We start from the raw sequence: 21,648 nt of genomic DNA on the forward strand, positions 1-21,648 counted from the left end.
TTGATATAAATTGACGGACTTGCAATTTATAATGTAATCTGTATTATGAAAGAAATTAATTTAAATGTTCTTAAACAGGTGCTAGACGATTCGCGCAAATGGTGGCGCGCGCGCAACCGACGGGGAGTCACCGCGCACGTCCCGCACACCATCGTGGCGCCGGCGGCGGAGCCCGACCCCAACCTGTACCCCAACCCCATCTACACGCACTATCAGGTAAGCCACCATCATAATACCTGTTAAAGACGTCCAATGCCGGACTAAGACACTTCATGGAAGGATCGTCTATCAAGTAACCAAAGGTAACTGATACTACATGGGTAATACAAAAAATCTTACTTCATTGGGATTTTGATAATCCCAAATGCAATATCATTGTTTTGTCATTTTTGATGAAACCATTACGCAGGAGCCTTTCTCCCGTAATAACGTTTTACCGGTAATACAATAAGACGCTGCGGTACGGTAATGTGATAGATCTAGAATTCAACTTTATAATATGCCCGAGGGTCACGAAACCCTCCTCGGAGCGTTTATTACGCTGACGCCGACCGCAGTAATTTTATATTATCCAAAAAGGCGGTCAGCGTCAGCGTCGAAAGTGTCCGCTCGAGCGTGCGTTTCGTAGACAATGTGTTAATGGTGGTTTATTCCTGCAGGACAGCGGCGGCGTCAGGTCGGGCGGCAGCAGCCCGACGGGCGCGGCGGGCGCGGGTAGGGCTCGCGAGGCGCGCGACGGCCGCGAGGCGCGCGAGGGCCGCGACGCCAACGCCGACTGGGTGCGCCGCGAGCGCCTCGGCAAGAAGGGCGAGTTCCGATATTTCTAGCCGACCCTGTCTGCTCCTTCCTCTTTAACTAACATTTATTCATTGTCTAGATGTGTAAAGTCAAAATACTGATTGAGCTAAGCCCCCTTTAGACGATTCAAGAACATGCTGAAGTATTCGATACATTTCTAACTACCATAATGTAACGAAAATCGCATGCACTCTCTTGAACCGTCTGAATGAGGCTTACCTAATTTGTGATGGGCCTTGAACGGACGCTTGTCGCTGCGCTACCCGCTAACGCTGCGACCTAAGAAAAAACTCCTGAACCCGAGTTGAAAAGGATAACGTTTGTGGTAACTGAGTTGGCAACTTTTAACAACAGTTACCACATAATATATTTAGGTACAGCAACATTACCTGTCAAATTCGAAGCATGTATTTATTAGACAAACTACACATCTAGTACAATGAATAAATCTTTACTCTTTAATCATGTATGCCTTGACCTATGCCTGTGCTAAATTTGCGACGTGTTGACATAAGAATTAAAACTGAGCATTCACAAAAAAAAGGTCTTTCGTGGAGGCATATTTACTGAGATTTCGATTATTTACAAACCTCTTAAATTGTCTGTAACAGACAGGGTATTCATTGACATCTACTGGAAAGGCAATCATGTCGATACCTATAATTATATCGATTTTTGGTAACAATCTTTCTATGGATCAGGCATAGGTTTTGGCTCAAAAGATTGTGCAGCGCAATAAGCGCCCCCGAACCAAAGTGGTCCGCGCTCAGACTTATTTTACGCATAATCCATTATAAATAACATATCAGTAGTTTATCTATCGTCGGCTAGTATCGGAGCCCGCGTGTGTGCTTCTGTCCGTGTGTGTGCTAATATATGTCCTTACACAGAGCTAATAGATAGAGAGAGGTTGTCACTAAAACGTAACTTCATGGCAAGCCGATTTTGCTCGCGCACAAGCTTTCAGCAAAACTCTTAACGAACCATCAGTTTGTTGTTGTTTTTTGTTTGCAACTTGACGACTATTATTGTCAGATAATGAGGAAATCGGTGTGTTATGACATCACAGTTATGTCTTGAAGACCCCACCTCTTCTTATCTTTCAACTCTGTACTCTTTGTCTTACAAATATAAACTTGTGAAGATTTGAGGCACTGGATGCATAATATAGTGGGTAGACAAAGACATTGGATTAAAGATAATCAGAGGGTCTCACAATCAAATCCATTTTCACATTGATTTTCACTAGGGTTTCATCTAATCCGATATCACCAACGACAAACATCGTGCCAATCGTGTGTCATTTGACGCATTGCATTTTTCTGGAATACATCCAGTGCCGCAAATCATGTAGTCCATTATACTTGCAGAACAGAACGAACCCAACCGCTAAAAAGTTAATGCGAAAGCAGTAGAATGCTAGTGCCGTTTGAATCGTTCTGTCTGCAAGACTCGTCGGCTCACATCGAAACGACACCTTGCATTAGTGCTTTTTTTGAGATTGTCATGAAATTGTCATGTAGTGACTTATCTGCGATGTCAATTTTGACATACGAGAAGATTGCAATTTCAGTCAATATTTCTTCTTCTTCAACTCTTTTGTCAATTGTTGGCATTTAACAATGCTGTTGTTTCGATGCGAGCCGGTGCGAGTGCCGTGTTTTGGTGTGAAGCTTACATTTCTACAAATTAGTATACGTATCGTTAGACTATTGTTTTTATATTTCAAGTCAGATTCTATAGGCAGCTATATATTTATTGTACGAGATACAAATTGTAAGGCTATAAATGTTAACTAATATATTGTCGGAGCGGCTAACTGCTCAGTCCTTGTTTGTATACATTTTTTACATTAAATTTTTTTATTGAAACTTGTGTGTGTCTATTTGTGCTTCGCTCCTCCCGTGTCCTTCCCTCCCTGAGGAAACTCGCGTTAAGGCATTAAACTCTTTCGCTATGTTGTCGATTCTTATTATACGTTTGAACTTTGTGCTTACATAATTGTGGCTTTACGTGGGTGCCCCGGAGCTTGGCGTCAACCCTAATAACTACAGGCATATTAGGGCTGCCTTCATAACGGCTAATAACACTGTTATGTAGTTTCAAATCCAAAGATTGTTTACTTATACTAAACAAAAAAGACGATCATCATAATACTTTTACGTCACCCTAATAATGCCTGCCGATTTGCCTTAGTTATTCTAAAGCACGTTTGTCTGACAAGGTAGAAATAGTTATAACGTGTAAACTAAAACATTATCTGTTACAATAACAACGCTCAAAGAAAATTGAAGTCCCACGAAAAATCCTTTTAAATTGAATTATCAGATCTTATGATTGCGCAAAAGGGAACTTTATAAGGCTCACAGAAGCTAGCAAATTTCGTGCTAGCAGGTGCTAATAACTTTCGTAAGTTTGACCTGTACATTAATTCAGACACTCCACTCCACACTGTAGATTGTCTACCAGAGATCTAAGTGCTAGCATAGCTAAGTGTGAGATGGTGGAGAATTTCAAATAAACTCATAAGATTGCTTCCGCGTGGTGCTTATATCTGTCTGAGATTCGTAGAAAATCCTTTTGCTATTTGTGATGTTGCAAACTTGTGCTGTTGGTGTAACTGTGTGACTGTAATCGCGGTGAGTGTGTTTGTCGTCGTTGTCATCAATGATGTTTTGGCTGGTCGCAGAGAGTACAGAAGTGTGTGTTGCAGACAAGGCGCCTCCGCCCCCGCCACCGCCGCCGCCGCCGCCCCCGCCTCCGCCCGCGCCTGTCGCCACTGACACCATCAAGTGTGAGTAGTCTAATACTAACTTTATGTATTGTATACTTAGTAAAATTCTACATGATTACTCTTAATTACACAGTCTGCAAATTTCTACCACAGTTTTGTTACGAGTAGGAACACACATCTACTACTTATCTGCTTTGCCCAACAGTTGACTGGTAGAGAAGGTCTTATAGCATTAAGGCCACCGTTTGTACTATTTTTTATGCATTAAAGCTCTAAGCATCAATATCGAGGTACAGTTCCACGCCTTTTACTTAGTAACGCTAAATAATCACTAAAAATGCACGTACTGGTTGCAATTAAAATAATTACGATAAGATATGATTAGGTTATTGATAAAGTGATCGATTTAAAGAGATAAGTACTTATGTGTGTTATTACCTACTCGATTCTTTATACCTACCTGGTATAACATTTTGCCACCATTGTTTTTTGAGTCAGAAGTAGTAAATAATACGTAATTCAGTAGGTACTGTTTCTTTATTTTAAAATTGTTTGCACACTTGCAATGTACAAATAACGATCTCGATATAAAATATTATATTGTTTGAAATAAAATAATAATAAATAATAATAATCATATTCTACCAGTCAAGACTAGTCTCCTATCTATGATATTTCTAACGTGAATGTGACATTGGTTGCCCGAATCGAGCTGCAAAACATATCTAGTTGAGATCTAAGCTATTACGTATTTATTAGTATCTTATTGTTCGAATTGGCCTGCAAGTTAGTTATGTAATGTAACTATCAACTACTTACCTACCTGAACCTGATTATTGATTAATTCAGGGGTCTCCAAACGCAGGCCCGTGGGCCAGATCCGGCCCGCGACACGTTCCAATCCGGCCCGCCGACACCCAAAGCGAGTGCCCACTGTCCGGCCCGCGCGAGCCAGGTTTCAGGGGTTGAGCATTCATTGAGAGTGGAACTGTTTCTAACAGCAGCAACCAGAAACCGGCGCAAAAACCGACGCTAGCCCGCGCGATTAGTTTCTGAGCCCTCAGGTAAAAAAGTTTGGAGACCCCTGGATTAATTGATTCCACATTGATTCCAGCGACGAAGTCGGCCATGAGCACGGCGGCCAGCGGCGGAGACTTCACGGATGAGCTACGGGAGGTGTTGCCCCAAATCCAACAGCGGAGGAAGCTCCTCGAGTTCAAGAAAACGCCTGAAGTGTTTATCCACCAGGTAACATTGTTAACTTCAGTTCAACGAACCTGTAATAATAGGTACTCGTCTCTTGATCGAATTAAAAAAAAGTGCATGTTCAGTGGCGGATTGGCCCTAAGGCCCAGTAGGCCCGGGCATAGGGGCGGCAAATTGTGATAAAAAATCCGCTGATGGTAACAAGAAATAACTCAAAATGTAGTCAATATGATGGGTGCTGATAAAGGGGCGGCTACAGGGCCTGGGGCCTAGGGCGGCAAAGACTGCAAATCCGCCACTGTGCATGTTTTAATGTTTATTTGGGCACAAACGGTACATGTTTCTATTGTTTCTTATAACTAATGTCTATACAAATGCAATGCATGCATGTGCAAGACAAATCCTCGGCTTAAGCCCTATTTAGACGCCTTATGATGAGATGGTTCATAAACTTGCATGTAATATTCGACACATTTTTACAGAAATCCAACCCCGAAGAGGTCGCCGAATGGCTAGAAGCTAAAGGCTTCTCAGCGACCGCCGTGCGCGCGCTGCGCGTGCCCGGGCACGCGCTGTTCAGCACGCCGCGCGCGCAGCTCGAGCTGCTGCTCGGCCCCGACGAGGGCAAGCGCCTCTACAGCCAGATCCTAGTGCAGCGCAACGTGTCCGGGGTACGACTAGCTTTACCACGACAATCTGCCTGTTGATGTAATTCTGTGTTTTCTTTTATGAAATCCTTGCTTATAATATTATAACATTTATAAATTAGAAAGTAACTGTCTTTCTGTCTGTCTATTTGTTTATTCTTCACGCTTAAACCGATAACGAATACTAAACTCTAAAAAACAGTGTTAAATCTTGTACAGTTAGCATCAAAAGTAGTTGATCAGACTACGTGTCAAAAGTATCTACCATACAATTCTCCAATAGCTTAAAAAAAGAGATATGTATACCTATCTATCTACAGTCAAAGATTTTAATTTCGGACCCATTTTGTACCTTGTCACAGTGACAGTATTATGAGGTATCATTAGCGACTTTCATATTGATTGTCATTTTGATAAGGTACGATAAGGGTCATAAACTACAATCTTCGACCGTACCTAATAGAACAAGTCTATTGTGACAGATACTATTGAACGCGAACTGTGGAGAATTATTCAATTTGGAAATACTATGGTGCGTTGTTTCACCCGCTACTATTGATGCTGACTTTGTGTGTGTGTGTGTGTGTCAGTGTTGGGCGTAATTAATTACTCGTGTAATTAAATTACTAATTTAATTACATGTAATTAAATTATTTGTGTAATTTGCAATTGTAGTTACATTAATTAGTAATTAAATTACTCAATTACTTTTCATTTACCTTTTTAATAGTATGCAAATATGAACAAATTTACTTGGAGTAATTATAAAGAAAAACTTTTATGAATTCCATTATACGCTGGATAACGTTATAACATATTTTTTATCCCGGGAATCATACCTTTACAGGGTACTATGTGACAAACCACGTTGAATATGTCGGTCGGCGCTTACGTCGCGTAGCACCGCATTAGTATTGGGGCGCCGCTAATAATGACGTAAGCGCCGACCTAAGGTGCCTTTCGGGTTGGACTGTAGCAAAGGGGGGGGCTGGGACTAAAAGTTTTTCAAGTAAAAGTAGCTTATTTTGACGTGTTCTATATGTTACAATCATTTAAAATATATGTCATAATGACACCACTCGTGATGAAGGTCCCAGCTCCCTTTAAAAACATCAATCTTTGGAGGCGTCTAACTCAGCCATTTTTTATTTTAGAGAAAAGTGTTTTTAATAAAAGATGCTTTTTTTTGACGTAATCTACACATTACAATCATTTAAAATAGTATCATAATGACACCACTTTGTCAAAAAAAAATCTAAGTCCCAGCCTTCCCTTTGCTACAGTCCAACCAAAGTTAACATTGACAATGTTGCTTAGTCAAATTTAAAACCATTCAAAATGTTCATCTGATTTTAGAAATAAAGATGATCAAAAACTTGCATTCTATAAATGTAATTGTAATTCAAAAAAGTAATTAATTTAAAATTTTAATTTCGAAATGTAATTAAAAATTTAATTACTAATTACATTTTGCAATTGTAATTAGTAATTAAAATATTAATTACTTTCCACATGTAATGGAAATTATTTGTTGGAATTACATTTTGTAATTGCAATTGTTAATTAGTAATTCAATTACTTTTTGCCCAACACTGGTGTGTGTGTGTGTATGTGTTTGTGTGACTTTTGGAATTGTTTCTAATAACCCAATACCTACTTTGTTTATTTTTAAATTTTGAATATATCATGTTACAGTACAAGACGACGTCAGCGTCAGAGCTGCAGAGCATCCTACGCAAGGTCCGCGAGAAGGTGGAGGTCTCCTGAGACCCCCTCCGGCCACCAGACCTCTTGGGACCACTTCGAGACGCCATCCGTCTCATAAGATCCCTTCACAAGCGCGGAAGTTGACTTTCTGGGCGCCTAGCCAAATGAAAATCTTTTTATCCACAAACGCATAGATAAGTTACCACTAACTACATATCGGGATGGCAGAAAAGAAAAGACAGGACATCATTTCAATTTACATATTAAGCGTACCTATGTTTTGCGTTTGCTCCACCACTCAAACAAGTATCACTTAGTTAGGCACCTCAGGTCTTCTCTTGACACCCCGCTGTTCCCGAATATTTGGGAATAGCCATTTATACACAACTGGTTAACTGGAAGAGATCCCTCAAAGGGATAAGTTCGCCTTTGTACTTCTTACTAATGGTATGTTATTTTTAATATGTCTTTTTGTACAATAAAGAGTTTACTACTACTATTATTATACTTAAATTATTTTGATAATTAAGGCAATAAATACATTATGTTATTTTATAATTACGATGTTGTTTTTATCTGTCCCCACGGAACTGATAACAGTGCGGAGATGATAAGGCGCTCGCTAGATTAGTTCTCAACGTCATCGTTGAGTCACGATGAATTTGTTGAATGTGTAAACGTAGGTACTACGGTAGGACCCCAGAACGGGGGTCTTTGCCTTTTTCCCTAAGGATATTATAATTCAGCATATGCACGTCCCACACCTGCTGGGTCCAGCACAGGTCTCCTCTCAAGCGCGTGAGGGTTTAGGCTATAGTCCCCACGCTGGCCCAATGAGGGTCGAGGACTTCACATACACGTTTGAATTTCTTCCCGGATGTATGCAGGTTTACTCACGATGTTTTCCTTCACCGAAAAGCTAGTGGTAAATATCAAATGATATTCCGTACATAAGTTACAAAAATCTCATCCAGGATTTGAACCCGTGACCTCCGGGTTGAAAGTGGGACGCCAGATCCACTCGGCCACCACGCTTCCCTAAGCCGCCTAACGTAACTGTCGGAAGAGCTCGCGCGCCTCCTGTCCCCATTTCCATCCTACAACTACAACCGCCCGCACTCTCTACCAGGGTACCAGAAAGTTAAAGCATAATTTAAGGAAAACCAACAGATTTAAGAAGTTTCCTTAAACTGCAATTACAAGTAGAGAAGAAATAAACAGAAAACACTAGTATAAAATTGTATATTAATTTAAAATAAAACAACAATGTCGTCAGATACGCACACCGCGTAGCTGCAGTATACTAAAAAAATTATAAAACAAATATCTAACAAAATATTCTCTATAAAATAATTAATATTATACGTCTGAGGTTTCACTTACAAGCTAAATACAATAACAACTTGTATATCAAGGGAGATATCGCACTTATTTATTAATTAAATTATTTAACAATATGGTTATCCCAAAACAAGAAATTATGAGCAAGTCAGGGCTATAACCGCGAAAATCGAAGTTCGCAAATTGCGGGGATCTTTTCGTTTTCGTGGTAAATAGGCCCTCGGGCTTGTTTTACCCTGCAGTTGAAGTACAGACGAAAAGAATAATATAAGACGCATAAAGTAGTGCATTATATCTTTTGACAATTGCTGCCTAACACTGACAATTTATCGAACATTGCTGGTTTAACAAGTAAACACCGATGCTATATATTATACACCGTCGTTACTTTAACCGGCCCAGAAATGTGCAGGAAATTGTCAGTGTCAGGTGTCAATTGTCAAGTTAGTGAAATAATGGTACGTATTTGTAACCACTAAAGAGCCACTAAACGTATTACGGCCTACAATTTTTAACACCACTTTGTGCGTCTTATTATTCTTGTCTATGTTACTGGCTTGGTGCCGGTTGCCATCATAATACAATTTTACTTAAGAACTTCTGTAGGGGGCATAACCAACATGACAATTGTTTGCGTTACGACAATGTAATGCTTTCTGTCTCTCTATCACTCTTCCCTATTAGTGCGATAGAGACACATAACGTTTCGTTTCGCTTCTCTGCGAACGACTGTCATCTTGGCTACGCCCCTGAGATGACAGCTGTCTAAAGCACCAAGCTTAAATAAAAACAAAAAAGAGCTTAAATAGTATAGTCAGCAACAAAGATTTAACTTTAGTATTTTGTATAAAGTGGAAATACAACGTTGTTTTGTTTTATGCTTACTATACCTACTCTTTTACAGCCACCAACAGTTATATTTTACACAAAATAACATCTTGTATGATTTTGTATAAGTACCTATCGGTCAGTAGGTATTTATATTTTATATGCAAAGCTCAGGGAGGTTGTGGGGGCGAATAGTGCTGCCAAATGATTCCTCGAAGATCGTGCTCATATACCTAGTGTCTTTATGTAGATATTTCTGTTGGTCGCTGTCAGCAATTGAGCTATTAGAATGTATGTGTCAGTTACCTAAAGTAATCCTAATGAGTATGGCACAACGCTGTAACAACTATACAAAATATACACAGAAAAAAACAAATTACTGAAACAAGACATATCTGGTATGTCTCAACTGATAGGTACATCTCGATCCAAGCTATTATATACCTTGGAATAATACAATCTCACAAATCGTTCAAGAATGTTAAATTCTCAAAATGCACGATTAAAAAGCTTGTGACAAGAGTTTTATTACTTGAGCCAAGATTAAGCATATCGAATGAAAACTGACCTTTTTTATTTAATAATTTGTTGTTTTTACAAGAAAGTACTTCTTGGCTCAAGATTATACCTAATACAAGACATTTTATTTCTTGGACGAAGACATTTTTCGAGTTTCCTTAATATCATAACATGTCTTGGTTCAAGATTTTTTTTTATTTGTGTATCTGAGCACACTCACACGCTATATCTAAAAGTCAAGTTCCACCGCGGGTCTGTACCCTATGGAAACGTATGAAACGTGTCACACACACCACACACGCACACTCGACCCGCGAGCGATCACACAATATCACAATCATCTTGTTACTAAAACTAAAGTATTCCGGAGTACAATTACAAGCTATTGATAGAAACGAGTATGAAATGCTTCAACCCTGCATTGCTACATGAATGCTGCCCCACAATAACATCCGTAACATTTGAAAACTCATTCAACTGTTTTCTGTATTTTAGCGCAACTAGTTCCAAGTTCAAATCACGGTCCTAACCATGAGTGGTAGGGCAGAATAGTGGGGCTACCATAGTACATTTATTTTCTACATTTTTCTGCAAAGACATAGAGGCCTAAGTTTCAGTCTCGCATCGCGCTTGGCTCCTATCCAAGATGGCGGCCGGCGCACCGGGATAGCTGCCGCGCGCCGCTCCGAACCAAAACAAAACCGAGGTCCCATCACTATCTCACTCGTGCCATGGCCACGTAAGCGTGAAAGAGATAGTATACGACCCTGGTAGTTAGTTTGGTTTGTGGATATTGTAATGTTCTGCCTAGTTGTCCTGCGCGGCGATGCGCGCGGCGATGGCGGCGGTCAGCGCGGAGCCCTTACCGCTGCCGTCCTCGGCGCCCATCAGAGAGAACTGGAAATTTAATCATCAGTCGGTTTAACGGCTTCTTTGCAGACGAAATCAAGGGTTCCGTGCTGGTATATTACTTAAGTAGAGATTGAGATGAATTCAAACAGAAGAAGCAATCAGATCTGATGTTTACAGTCGTGGAAATGTACTTGGTACATAGAAGTGACCAATTTCATCGACCACAGGAATTCTAAAATCGGTCAAACTACCAGAAAGATAACTACAGGAACTCAAGATTTCTTGAGATATAAATAGGCCTTGCTCTTAATTGAAGGTCAAAGTTAGTTTACCTCGTAAGGTTGTAGCAAGGCGATGTACTTCTCCATGAGGCCTCGGATCCTCGGGTGTCGCTTGAACACGGAGCCGTCCACGGCCACCACGACGTGCGGCCGCGCCATGCGCTGCACCAACACGGCGACGCCTGTCAATTATAGTTCATTTAATTAACAAGACTAATTCGTGCCCTGAATCTCTAATTTGCATCCGACAGTGCACTTCATATCGTGTTGCAAGCTTTAAGAACTTTGAGATGAGGACGCGAGATGGTGTGCGAGTGCGATGCGACAAGCACTATGCCTACACGAAAGGACAGACACAATGTGTCCGATTGGACCAAATTCTAGCCGCTCGTATCGACCACCTCACTGCCGTATCAAAACTCGCGCCTTTAATATGCTACTTAACAGAGTACTCACAGACTGAGACGAGCTGCGCGGCGCGATTAGAGCACATCCTAGCGGCGTGTTGTGCGACGAGCGCGTCGGCGTCCGACCACGCCGCCGCCGTCTCGGGGCACGCCGAGCGCAACGCCGCCAGCGTTCGCGTTGTTGAGCCGTTCTCGTTGTCCCTGCACAAATACAACACAATCGTTACACCTAGGTAGGTACTTAATGCTTAAAAAATGACCTATCCACCTTTTTGGATTTTTGTTTCTTACGAAGATTTGTTAACGCTATAACGTGACAAATAGACTTGAATTGTGGATTCTTTTATAACTGGCCCGATGTGAAAATCGTTTTTTTAAATTGATAACTAGGTAACTACTTATAGCCTCGTCACACGTGTCGATCGTCTATTTTCCAGGGAATATGTTACGATAAAACCACTATACCTACAGTTTGGCTCTAAAATAAACAGAAGACTTACTCTTCAAAGAAGCTGACGTGTTCCGAGGAGATAGTGCCCGGCGGCGGCGCGGCGGGCAGCAGGCCCGCGCCGGCCAGGCGAGCGAGCGCCGCCCGCACCAAGTCTCCGAGGTATTTGCCACCAATGTACTTCTCGAATCTGCACAAAAACAATGTTATTATTACAAAACACTTTGTCGCTTTAGTTTGTGTCGCTCTAATAATGTCAAAATGACGCAGGAACCTGAGAACGGACAAACGATTATCATCAACGACTGGTTAGATTTGATGGACATTTAGGCATGCCTACTTCAGGTACAAGTAAATAAGCAGAGAATAAAAAACTCATACTCGTACTCACGTGAAAGAGCCTACAAGCAGCGAGCGCGCGTCCACTTCTCTATCCAAGTCCGTTCTCATGAAGTCCAGACAGCCGTTGTCCCCAAACGCGCCCCACTCGATGTCGACGCAGACGGCGGAGCCGCGCCCGCGCCGCGCCGCCTCCCAGTGCGTCACCGCCGACGCCGACTCCATGTAGCAGCCGTTGGAGCCCGTGCCCAATATCACGCCGATCTGGTGACAAACACAAATTAATGTCGGAATTCTTACAATATTTTCAAACACGATTAAAACATGACGACGCGTAGGTAACTAGGAGTAGGTCGGATTCAAGTTCTTAGTTTGTAACCAATGATCAGCCAATCATCCAAGTAAAGGCGAGCGCGCCCGGACACTTGACTGAAATAGGCGGCTGCTATACTGACAATACTGACGACGGGTGACTGTAGTGTCCAGTTACTCACCCCCACTCGCCGATCCTGATGCGCGCCAGCCACCAGCGTGCCGGTGGTGTCGTTGAGCAGCACCCGCACGGTGACCTTGAGTCTCCGGTCGTGGAGGCAGCGCTGCAGCAGCGCGGCCACGTCCACGCCGCCCATGCCGCCGCACTTGAAGCTCTTGGTCCACGTGATCAGCTCGCCGGAGGAAATGGAGTGTTGTTTCATTGGGAATGAGAATGTGAAACCTGGAACGTTACAAATAAACATGTCAAACTAGACAACAGTCAGGTATAGGTACCTACTTAATTCATCATAATCATCATTGGCTTTTGCGTATATTGCAGACGATTTATGGTGTAACACCGGAGAAACACCGTTTTTGGTGGCTGAATAGACCGGTGCGAGACCGACATTGTCTATCAAAGAGATTTACGGCAAACAGTCGTCGAGCTTTGTCAGCGAGTAACTTATTTAGAGCTATAACATTACGTAGAAGATTCGCAGCGCATCAACATTTTTAAATAGCATGGTCCTTAGACCCGGATTCTTTGAGCCCCAACTATCTGATAGGTGGGAAAGATCCCCTACATCTCTCAGCCACTAGCTCCCTTCCTTGACTCTCTTTTTTAACCCCCAAAATCTCGGAGCGCATACGTGGACTGTAGGTACCTACTCGTACGTATAGAAGTAACAAAGAGTCAGACACGAACCTAGTGACATCTCCTGGTCTTCCATACCCTCGGAGCGCACAAAGTCCTGAACGCAGTCAGCGAGGAAGTTGAAGAGGTCTTCACCAGGCCCCAGTCGCAGCTCGTCGCTGGAACACAAGAATGCTTGTTTATATACAATATCGATTATTTGGACAAACTAGGCTAGGTACTAATACTAGCAAAAAGCAGAGCTTTGTAAGGGCTCGCGGAGGTTTTCTACCTTAACGTACCGAACCGGTTGCTGTCCGGTACGCCTGTCTGTTACAGCTTTTACTTTGTCCTTTAAAAACGTGTCCAGACGACAAAATCAAATTGCCAATATCATCCACACGTAATATACAATTCCATAAGTGCATTACATCCTACACGGTCGCCCAGTACTTTTTGTAAGGAACCCAACTGGTTTTCCTACATAATGTTGGGTCAGCGAGCCAATGTTCTTGAATTTATTTTTGCGTCCAAATCCACACAATTGATCGAAAAACTATCCCGTCTGGACACCTACTGGCGGTAATCACGCTGCTCCGCACATAAACTAACACACACAGTTCCACTAGGTACAGCCAGGGTCCAGCATCAACTCTATTTTGGGTACTGCTCTTCTAAGTTCTCATTAAGACGTGTCAGATGACCAAAACAGCGTGTGCCTATGTTGCACCAAACCTGAGTTCCACTAGGTACAGCCAGGGTTCAGCATCAGCTCTATCTTGGGTACTAATCTCCTAAGTGCTCATCAAGACGAGTCGGATGGCCAAAACAGCGTGTGCCTATGTTGCAACAAACCTGAGTTCCACTAGGTACTGCCAGGGTTCAGCATGAGTTCTATCTTGGGTACTGTTCTCCCAAGTGCTCATCATGATGAGTCGGATGTCCAAAATAGCGTGTGTCTATGTTGCATCAAACCTGATCGAGTTCCACTAGGTTCAGCCAGGGTTCAGCATCAGCTCTATCTTGGGTACTACTTTCCTAAGTTCTCATCAAGACGAGTTGCATGACCAAAACAGCGTGTGCCTATGTTGTATAAAACCCGAGCTCCATTAGGCACTGTCAGGGTTCAGCATCAGCTATCTTGGGTACTGAAAGTACTGATCTACCCAGTGATCATCATGACGAGTCGGATATCCAAAACAGCGTGTGTCTATAGGTATGTTGCATCAAACCCGAGCTCCACTAGGTACTGCCAGGGTTCGGCATCGGCTCTATCTTGGGTACTACTCTCCTAAGTGCTCATCAAGATGAGTCGGATGACCAAACCATAATGTGCCTTTGTTACACCAAACCTGAGTTCCACTAGGTACTGCCAGGGTACTGTGTCATTTTGCTGAACTGCACGCCGACGTTTCGATTGGCGTGCAGTTCCCATACAAGTTGCAGTCGGGTTGTAGTCCGTCTGTATCGGCCCTAAGTCACTGAAGTTTGTATTAATTATGCTTATCTTTATTTATAATTTTAGCAGTTCCAAGCAATAGTAACACTAAAGGCGCCATTCATTAATTACGTAAGACAATTTTTGCTAGCTTTTGACCCCCTCCCAACCCTATGTAAGAAATAATAAGAATAGGCTGACCCCGTCCAGCCACCAATATAATTTATTTTCAAAAAAATATTTTTATGAATGTTTATTTGTACCTGTACAAAGGTACTTGAGCTCGTTTAAGCTAACTCTGCACCGTGTTTGATAGCATAGAGTGTGGAAGTATTATTTTAAACGTCATAATTTCATAGAAATTAAAAAAAAATATCGCATCTTTGTGATCTTACTTAAGAACTATGAAAACCCCCTCCCACCCCCTTGTAAGATAAAATAAGATATGTTCGACCCCCCCTCCACCCAAAATCCTCTTACGTAATAAATGAATGGCGCCAAAACTGTATCTCGAACTGAAAATACCCGATTTAAGTTTGCTAACACAACATGACTAATCATCACATCGTCAGCGTCACAAAACATACGAGTAAATTGACCTCCGCAGTAAATATACAGCAAGATTGATTGTTCTAGTAGGTATTCACAAAAACTTAATTGCTAAAATGGGAATCAAACCAAGTGAAGCGAGGTGGGTGAATCCAAAATTGTACCCACTTTAGTATTCATCGTTGTTAATGGCGTAAGCGCCATCGACATTATTAAACTTGAAAACACCACATAGGTATCGTATTGTCTGAATTGTCTGAATACCCACAACACAAGCCTTCTTAAGTAGTCAATTTGTATAAGAATGTCCAATATTTATTTATTACTAACGCCATCTGTTAGAGAAAGAAATAATTAACATTAGCACGAATGTTAATTCATCATTTTGCCAACAGATGGCGCTAGTAGTAATACAAAGTGTTATTACTTTATTTTATTTTTTTAGGTTTATAAAATGATATTTTTATGTTTGATAACACATCTAGACATGAATTTAAATTACTATGTTAAATTTCAAACCTAACAGTGCAGTAGTTTTTCCGTAAAGTGTACCACAAGAATGCATAGTTCGTCGATTAGTGATAGGGCTCGCTTCGCTCGCCCTAATGACAGTTCGATTAAAGACGAAAGCGAAAAGAAAAGTTATATTAAATTATCTTTAAGAAATAAGTGAATCTATCTATAATTGTGGTGCAATGCAGGATAATTGTCTAGTAAACTGAATTCCCGGAAATTGTTCAAGTTTAAGGCTAAGTCTAAGTACCTACCTATCTTTAAATTTCGTTACCGTGCATAAAACACAGAGGTATGACTGGCTGAAGTATTATGACTGGCGATGTTGTGCTAGCCCTGCCACATAGGGGATAATTGTAGATGTACCTAACTCGTTTAATTAGTAGATACAGACCAAATCAGACTCCTCTCATTTAACCTCCAGCAGCGAATTCATTAGCCCAATTAAAGCTTACACATTCCATCAGTGTGGGCTTGTTCACGTTGTATTTATATTGTAGGTACTTTGTTTCATTGACAAATGATATGAAAGCTGCTATAGGCAGAGAACTGACAAGTTACGAATTGGTACAAAATACTAGATTGTTAACGAAGGGATGAAACACTGATTAAAACTTTCACAATTTTACACATTATTAAAAGGGACACATTACAAGGGATGAAAGGCCACTCATGTCAGTCGATATTAGTCCGAGCGCCAATAGTCCGAAATTGAAATGGTGCCTTTCACTTTAACACTCTACTTTTCATTTCGAATCTTCCCCACCAAATTTTTTTATACCGGTGTTTTCCACATTGACCTTACCAGTTCTGCTGCCGAGCATGAACGGTAAGCTCACAAGGGCGCTCCTTCAACTAGGAAAGGTTCGACTGAGTATGGTAACCAGTGTCATAACAGGTCATGGACTTTTTAACAAACATCTTTTTATAACAGGTGTCACAGACAGTCCCCTATGCCGTGGATGCATGGAGGAAGAAGAAACAGCCTCTCACGTGGTGTTGGAATGCAGCGGATTGGCCCCATACAGGGCAAAACATCTCGGATCCCCGAGTGACCTCCCCGAGGTCCTACTCAACATCAAAGGTCTGATAGGATTCCTCGAGGAGCTGGGCTGGCAAGACTAGTCCACCCCCTATCACGCAAAATAGGCGCAAGACGTCGAGTTGCGGAAAATCGCCCGAACTACAATACAATACAATACAGTTCTGCTGGAACTGATACATATTTATTTACCAATAGGTACGTTCGGTGAACTGCTGCTGTGTTGCTTACCTGATGTGGTACTGCTTGACGTCCTCGCGCAGCATCTGGCCGCCTCGCAGCTCCACCAGCAGCACCCTGAAGTTGGTGCCGCCCAGGTCCAGAGCGAGGAACACGCCTTCCTCTGCAAAACATACTCATCATCACCATAAAGACGGCCAATAGAAGGTGATTTCTCCGGAAGACTTTCATGTATTTATTTAGCCATCACGGAACAACGGTGTTCTGGACATTTGGGAGGCGTGCGCGCGGAGCCAAAACCAACACACAGGGGCCTTTTGACACTTTAATGTGATGTAATGGGTACACCTTGCCCGTGTACGCAGAGGCAGCCCCGGCTGATGCTGCCATATACACATACACACACACACACGTACCTGTGCCATCCGGCAGCTCAGGAACATATGTGTTCTCCATCTGCAACGACGATGGCTGCTGCCTCAGTCCCCTCGTGAGCTCACGTTCGAACACGTTGGCCACGCGACGCAGGGTGGCGCCGCACAGGTTTAGCTCTGCCAGGCATGCCTCCACCTGAAAATAAACATACATGAACATTAATTTAAGGTTTAACTCATGTAACATATTGCTAGGGTTGTTTAAAACTCCGGAGCTGTGCACGCCAGCAGCGCCAGAATAAGACCACCTCCAATCGATTACTTCTCTGCGGGGCCAGCGCTGAGCGCACCGCGAGGCGAGCGACCGTACTGTCGCTACGTATTATCTACGCGAACCTGTTTCCAGCACAGTTAGGAAAAAAATAAAAACATATAGGTACAGTCACCTGCAATAATATTTTACACAACGAAGGCCGCATAAATATCTGACACGATCTTATTTGTGGCCTTAAGTGGAGTAACATGTTATTGCAGGTGACTGTACCCGACTGCGAATAGGTATTTTTATCAAAATATTTTTTTGCACCGGAAAACCTACTCGCGCATTAAAGACGAATCTAACGACATATCATTCAACAAAATCGGTTTAGTCATTTTGAGGATAAGAGGGCTTCGCCGCAGTCGGTCAACTTACCTTACTCACATCACACGAAACAAACGAATCTTTAGTATCATAACATCTCAGAACTTGGCACTCCATCATACAAGACAACTAAACGCGCAATAGGGTGGGAACAAAAACCCACATTTTTATCGATTACGATAAGTTTACTCGATTAAAAGATAAAATGTTATCTTCCACGAGGCGGTGATGGATGTGTCTGCGGGCATCGATCATAGATAATCGAGTTGGTCTTACTAACTAATTACAATTAAAGGCTATTGCCAACAGCGGACTGTATCGATGAGTTGTAAAGTTCCGCTAAAGTTTCCTACTTTAGCGGAACTTTACAACTCAACAGTTGATATTATTGAAGGGTTGCGTCTTTTTCGCTGCGTATGAAAGATCATCTGCATCATCCCTCGTACATAATGTATATATTTCTATCAATAAGTCGGGCACTTTTGGGGTGTAAATGAGAAAGTTAAAAAATAAAGGATTTCAAACTATATCGTTTTATAATTTTTTCTCAAACATGCAATGAAATATTGATGTTATGTTCCTTATAATAGGCTGCGAAGTATGACGTTTCAGGTGCGGCTAGGACAAAAGGTCGTTAATGGAATTTCATACACATCTTGCAGGCCTAGGCCGGCAAAGTCCTCTTTTTTAATTTTCATTTCACAGATATTTGTGACACAGCATCGTGGCATTCATCCATTAAAAAAAACTAGAGGCAGTATTTGCTTTATGGTTCGTAATGACACTCTGCCACTACGCCTATAAAAAAAAAACAAAAAACAATGTTTGCTATAATTTGCAGTTTTATTTGTATAAAATCAACATGAACTTAATAAATAATACATTCTATAATTTTATAATTTTAGATTATAAATTTAACTACACAAATAAAAACATTTGAAATATTTCATCTAAACGTTAGCGGTAAAAAGGTCTACTCAAACACGCGTAGTTATATTTTTTAAATTGTTATGGAGGTAAAGTTGAAAAATATTCATTCTGTTTTATTGGATTTATGGTGCGTTGTTGATTTTTTGACTTTAATATGAGTTCCGACGAAATAATGAAATTAATATTAATTGTAATCGTAGGTTTTGGAATTGGCAGCGTAAGCAGAATTGATTTTAATAACTTGCTGCCTCTGCCGCCAAGTCAAAGACGTAGTATGTACAGGGGTGCGAAACTCCTGACTTCGGTCAAACTCGGCTCCGCTCGGCTCAGCATTGCTCCGAGCAATTATTAGGGTTGGCACCACTTGACTTCCTTTTGCGTGCACGACCACAGATAAGATAATCACTTGATTTTTGACAACCCTAAATATCCGAAAGGGATAGTGCCATATACTAGAAAGGGACAGCATGATTCGACCCTGAACCGCTGTCAAACTTCGTTTTTGTAGGAAGTTTCCTTTCTGTACGGTAGTACTATTAATTATTCTGTGGTATGTATATGGTTGCTTATGGCAATTTTATTATTTGAGAAACTAAGAAAAATGGCTTACAGTTTATTAGAAACAGTTTTGTGGCATATTTTAAATGAATGTAACTACAAATTCGTCAACACTGTGGAAATTATACTTATTTACTCCATGCATAAAGCAACGATGTATGTGAAGCATGATATCAACATGAAAGACTATGTAAACTTATGTGACGAAAACGACAGTCAGATACAAGGCGAAAAAATCAAAGATACATGAAAATATACGGGTAGTAAAAATACACGACTCGTGTAAAACATACGCGTGATAATGATATAGGTACGTGTTGGTTATATTTTGGGTGTACTTTACTTTTAGTTTTTTCTATAAATAAAACTTGGGTTTCGTGGATTTTTTATTTTATTTATTTCATTGCATGTTTGAGAAAAGCACTATACATACCTCGGCGGGAAATGGGGTTGCCCGCGCTCAGACCTATCCGGCCTCGCTTCGCTCGGCCGTCTATATGTCTTCGGCCGGCAACCCCTTTTGTCCCGGCCTCTGTAGTAATGTACTATTATATAATTATCAAATGAAAGAGCTTATCTTAAGAATTTCAAATATATAAATTGTTTTACCGCGGTACGTGTGGAGGTCCAAGGGGGAGGCCTATGTTCAGCAGTGGACGTCTTATGGCTGAGATGATGATGATGATGATGAAATTGTTTTTTATACATTTTAAATACATAGGTTAGAAGTTATTTAAGAAAATAGCCAAAACAAGACCATTCCCCCCGCCCCTTCATCTCCGAAACTACTGGGTCTACAATTTTGAAAAAAATACACAAAATACATAGTTATTTACCTATACATGACAGGAAAATCTATTAGAAATGTGCAGTCAAGCGTGAGTCGGACTTAATGTACGGAACCCTTGAAACGCCCATACAACCATTTCCAGTCGCCGTTACGACGCGGTGTTGACACATCTTGTGTCGACACCGTCTGTTTCGGTCACAATTCCAGTCGCAGAGTCGTCGCCGTGTCGACACAGTTACCAGAAATGGGGAAGGGTCGACACATGACACAAACTGACATAAAGTGTGGTCGCCGTGTGCACACATTGTTTCGAGTTTGCGACTACTTTATGCCAAAATCATTCGTTCATTTTGTTCCTGTCAAATGGAAACTGTCAGATGGAAAAATACTTAAATAAAAATAAGTGGCATTAATACGCCATCTCTAAAACGGATTACAAGACGTAATTATATATTGTTTGCATTTATATTACAATAGGACTTAAATTATTATGGGGAATTAAACTGCTCGAGTGATTTGATAAACTAAGTGTAATATAATCAACGCGCCACCACATTGTTTTAGTTTAGCCGGAAATGAAATTGTTTACTTCTCAGTGCCTGTGTTCATAACTATATTATTTGAAGCATTTTTAGTACTTCGATGCGTATACTATACTTAAATAACAGAAATAACGCTTTACATACTACGAAACTTGTTAATTATGATGTATAAATATGGTTTAAGGCTGAGAAATATTGCAGTCACAAAGTAGTCGCAATGTTTCGACTTTGTGTCGACTCTGTGTTGACACATGACACGCGCTGTCAAAAGTAATAACAAAGTTACTGGTATGTTACTGGATTTGCAAAATGGCTCCTTGTGTTGATTTGTTTTCAGATATTCTCAAAGTGTAAAAATGCCGTGGTCAGAGATGGGCATTAATCGATTAACTGTTTATTCGACTAATTAATGGAATAAAAAAAGTTAATTCTCAAATTTTAATCGCGATTAGTTTAGTCGACCTAACATAGATTGAAATTGAATTAATCTGAATATTAATCGAATACATTATCGATTAAATCTCGATTGAAAGTTGACAGGGGGCCATTTTTGTACGTAAAAATAATAGAAATGTCTTGAATGCAGATGGTAGCAAAACACTTTGTCATAAAAGTCGAGATGGGTGTCGATATATAGGTTTTAGGGAGTGCCGATTTCGATAATAATGACCATTTTGGAATCCGAAATGGCGGCCATGCACTGTGTCATAAAAGTCGTCATGGATGTCGTTTTATACGTTTTAGGGGGCCCCAATTTTGAAAATGATGACCATTTTGGAATCCAAAATGGCGGCCATGCACTATGTCATAAAAGTCGTCATGGATGTCGTTTTATAGGTTTTAGGGGGCCCCGATTTAGAAAATGATGACCATT

The 21,648-nt window shown here is 41.1% G+C and overlaps 2 protein-coding genes across 7 annotated transcripts in view; one reads left to right on the top strand and one right to left on the bottom strand.

Moving 5' to 3' along the window:
* The window catches only part of LOC134801414 (epidermal growth factor receptor kinase substrate 8-like), a 33,432-nt gene extending 26,163 nt beyond the window's left edge, over nucleotides 1–7,269 (top strand). For 4 of the 5 annotated variants that reach the window (XM_063773955.1, XM_063773956.1, XM_063773958.1 and 1 more), the window contains 6 exons: nucleotides 79–216; nucleotides 660–714; nucleotides 3,512–3,592; nucleotides 4,647–4,780; nucleotides 5,221–5,409; nucleotides 7,081–7,269. In XM_063773955.1, the coding sequence (XP_063630025.1) occupies nucleotides 79–216; nucleotides 660–714; nucleotides 3,512–3,592; nucleotides 4,647–4,780; nucleotides 5,221–5,409; nucleotides 7,081–7,152 (669 nt within the window). In that variant the 3' untranslated portion in view covers nucleotides 7,153–7,269. Of the gene's footprint in view, nucleotides 1–78; nucleotides 217–659; nucleotides 715–3,511; nucleotides 3,593–4,646; nucleotides 4,781–5,220; nucleotides 5,447–7,080 lie in introns of all 5 variants that reach the window. The other variant, XM_063773957.1, reaches the window with a different exon arrangement.
* Nucleotides 7,270–8,738: 1,469 nt separating this feature from the next.
* Nucleotides 8,739–21,648, bottom strand: part of LOC134801422 (hexokinase-1-like) — a 47,959-nt gene continuing 35,049 nt past the window's right edge. The window contains exons 1-10 of one of the 2 annotated variants that reach the window (XM_063773974.1): nucleotides 18,006–18,086; nucleotides 17,354–17,507; nucleotides 16,989–17,100; nucleotides 13,288–13,394; nucleotides 12,602–12,822; nucleotides 12,160–12,371; nucleotides 11,821–11,958; nucleotides 11,370–11,521; nucleotides 10,965–11,095; nucleotides 8,739–10,677 (exon numbers count right to left, since the gene is read on the bottom strand). In XM_063773974.1, coding sequence (XP_063630044.1) covers nucleotides 10,588–10,677; nucleotides 10,965–11,095; nucleotides 11,370–11,521; nucleotides 11,821–11,958; nucleotides 12,160–12,371; nucleotides 12,602–12,822; nucleotides 13,288–13,394; nucleotides 16,989–17,100; nucleotides 17,354–17,507; nucleotides 18,006–18,074 — 1,386 coding nt within the window. In that variant the 5' untranslated portion in view covers nucleotides 18,075–18,086 and the 3' untranslated portion in view covers nucleotides 8,739–10,587. Of the gene's footprint in view, nucleotides 10,678–10,964; nucleotides 11,096–11,369; nucleotides 11,522–11,820; nucleotides 11,959–12,159; nucleotides 12,372–12,601; nucleotides 12,823–13,287; nucleotides 13,395–16,988; nucleotides 17,101–17,353; nucleotides 17,508–18,005; nucleotides 18,087–21,648 lie in introns of those variants that run through there. The other variant, XM_063773973.1, reaches the window with a different exon arrangement.

Source organism: Cydia splendana, chromosome 22, assembly GCF_910591565.1.
Source record: "Cydia splendana chromosome 22, ilCydSple1.2, whole genome shotgun sequence".
Taxonomy (NCBI): Eukaryota; Metazoa; Arthropoda; class Insecta; order Lepidoptera; family Tortricidae; genus Cydia; species Cydia splendana.